This window comes from Penaeus chinensis, chromosome 7, assembly GCF_019202785.1.
Source record: "Penaeus chinensis breed Huanghai No. 1 chromosome 7, ASM1920278v2, whole genome shotgun sequence".
Taxonomy (NCBI): Eukaryota; Metazoa; Arthropoda; class Malacostraca; order Decapoda; family Penaeidae; genus Penaeus; species Penaeus chinensis.
Genome location: NC_061825.1, coordinates 20,278,954 through 20,281,628, shown reverse-complemented (window position 1 = coordinate 20,281,628; position 2,675 = coordinate 20,278,954). Strand labels below are relative to the sequence as shown.

At 46.7% G+C, this 2,675-nt stretch overlaps 1 protein-coding gene across 1 annotated transcript in view; it reads right to left on the bottom strand.

Annotated features, from left to right (window-relative positions):
• The window catches only part of LOC125026903 (receptor-type tyrosine-protein phosphatase kappa-like), a 6,126-nt gene extending 4,121 nt beyond the window's left edge, over positions 1-2,005 (bottom strand). The window contains exons 1-6 of the mRNA XM_047615503.1: positions 1,972-2,005; positions 1,569-1,825; positions 1,043-1,441; positions 786-917; positions 436-593; positions 80-215 (exon numbers count right to left, since the gene is read on the bottom strand). Of these exons, the coding sequence (XP_047471459.1) occupies positions 80-215; positions 436-593; positions 786-917; positions 1,043-1,441; positions 1,569-1,825; positions 1,972-2,005 (1,116 nt within the window). The remainder of the gene's footprint in view (positions 1-79; positions 216-435; positions 594-785; positions 918-1,042; positions 1,442-1,568; positions 1,826-1,971) is intronic.
• Positions 2,006-2,675: the final 670 nt, after the last annotated feature.

Sequence of the window (2,675 nt, the reverse complement as noted above, 5' to 3'; positions counted from 1 at the left end):
AAGTAAGGACCTTCAGCTAAGGAACAATAATGTAACTAATACATTTAATAGTCTTTGGACGCCTGCCTTCCAAACTCACCGAGGAAGTGATAAATTCATGGCGACACCTCTTCAGCTTTACAACAGTGCGGTAAATGTCTACCTCTCGGCTGTCCCTGAGCCTCTGTACTACACAAACAGCCCCAGCGAGCAAGCCGCTCGCAGTCACACCGTCACTGGACAAGAAAGGAAATGAAAATGTCTGTAAGCGACATATTTCTGATTAAACACGGAATATCGAACGTAAAGAGAAATTGTAACTCCCATTTCTGCTGGAGATACGTAGAAATTAAATACATCCCAGCAAGATAAAACTAACGAGCTACTTCGTTATCTCTTTCCCCAAAACAAGTTCCCAACATGTGCACGACTTTCCAAACGAGAAAGGCATCTCACCCACAGCAAAGCAGGCTCGGGCCCCTGTCGGGTGCGGAGAAGGATTCACAGAGCAGCTCGGCCACATCGCCCACCACTCTCGAGGACTCTGGGAGCTCTTGTCCATACGGCCAGCCAGTAATTTTGTACACTGATACCATTAGAGGCGCGTCACGTAACTGAAACAGGTGGATTCTTGCTTTGTTGTGGACCAGGAAGTATAAGCATAGAGTGATACACATGATAATATAAAAGTGATACGCATAATAATATAAAACATTTTTAGTCAAAGAAAACATGCTTTAATGTTTGTGTGAATGAGAATGAGAGTGACGTCCCTTGGGAAAATTAAATGCAGATTGATTACGAACCTGACATAATGTGATATTTACTTGGTACTTGATAATATGCTTCGCTGGTGCCTGAACAGCCAGCACTTGTACCAGGTATTTACCAAAGTTCATTTCTCCTCCTTCTCCAGGAAGTATATTCGGAAATTCTTGCTAGAAAGGAAGTAAGATATGTCATTATGTTTCTTCCTTATCTATGACACACACACACACACATACACAAACACAGAATATTACTATATATGTATGCATTAGTGTTTGCGATATCATCTACTTACATCAACTTTGGTGTAATCATTGCAGAAGACAACATTTTGGCAGCGGTTCTGAACCACAAGTCGCCAGAACCGCTCCCGCATTTCCGCCAGCGGGTGCTCGGTCACCACAAAACCAAACCGCCGGTCGTAGCTATCAACCCACACCGCGTTGATGTAGCTGTTACTCGGAAGGCGTTTGTCCTCTCGCGAGTCTTGATTTTCATCCTTGAGGCTCTTCCTATCGTGCTCCTCTTTGTCTCCTTCGTCGTCAATCTGATCCTCGCTCTGAAGAACCACTCGACGGGTATCCAGGGGGATGATGCTTGGAAATCGGTGCATGTCGAGGAAAGCAGGTCGCTGGACTGCCTCGGAGACCGACACGGACTCGAGCACGTGGGCCTTCCTGAACAACAGCGAGCTCTGGAAGTAGGAATGGCCTGTACTGACGTTTGCTTACAAACAAAAGAATGTTATGCAAAACCGTTCCCTGTATCATTCTAGATAACATACAATAAAGTCAGGTTAAGGGTATGTAAGTAACCTGTACGGTTTTTGATAAATTCCCTTTGAATTCATCGGCCCCCCAGGCAGTAGCAGCGCCATGCAGAAGCTCATCCGCAATTTCCAGGGCAAGGTTGAAGTCCTCCTGATTCGAAACCATTCCAGGCCGGCATTTCCGCAGTTTTGTGAGCGCTTCTTTGACACGCAAACACCCCGTGCTGAGGATCGACTCCATCACCAGTAATGCCATCAGTACTACGCTTGTTCGTCTCAGGCCGTCGGTGCAATGAACCACCACTTCACCTGTGCACGCAGTTAGGTCATTATTATGATTTGGGAAACAAATATATATGCTAAAGTGAACTGTGTTCCAAATAAGGAGTTTGCCGATATATCTACTCTTACAAAGGCTCACTACCATTTCTAGAGCAGCCACTGACGTGCAGTACCTTCGATATGCCTGTTCCGGAAATACCGAAGCATGGTCGCCAGGTTCCTTGGAATGTCCAGTGTGTTTCGGTCCCAACCGAAGTGATGGTAATGCTCCAAGGTGCGCGTGGATCCGCCATGCTCAATCTATGTACGAAAAACTGAGGTTAATAATTGAGTGTCTCTTCTCTGTCATAAGGGAGAGAGAGAGAGAGAGAGAGAGAGAGAGAGAGAGAGAGAGAGAGAGAGAGAGAGAGAGAGAGAGAGAGAGAGAGAGAGAGAGAGAGAGAGAGAGAGAGAGAGAGAGAGAGAGAGAGAGAGAGAGAGAGAGAGAGAGAGAGAGAGAGAGAGAGAGAGAGAGAGAGAGAGAGAGAGAGAGAGAGAGAGAGAGAGAGAGAGGCAGAGAGAGAGAGAGAGAGAGAGAGAGAGAGAGAGAGAGAGAGAGAGAGAGAGAGAGAGAGAGAGAGAGAGAGAGAGAGAGAGAGAGAGAGAGAGAGAGAGAGGAGAGAGAGAGAGAGAGAGAGAGAGAGAGAGAGAGAGAGAGAGAGAGAGAGAGAGAGAGAGAGAGAGAGAGAGAGAGAGAGAGAGAGAGAGAGAGAGAGAGAGAGAGAGAGAGAGAGAGAGAGAGAGAGAGAGAGAGAGAGAGAGAGAGAGAGAGAGAGAGAGAGAGAGAGAGAGAGAAGAGAGAGAGCGAGAGAGCGAGAGAGCGAGAGAGTCAGAGAAT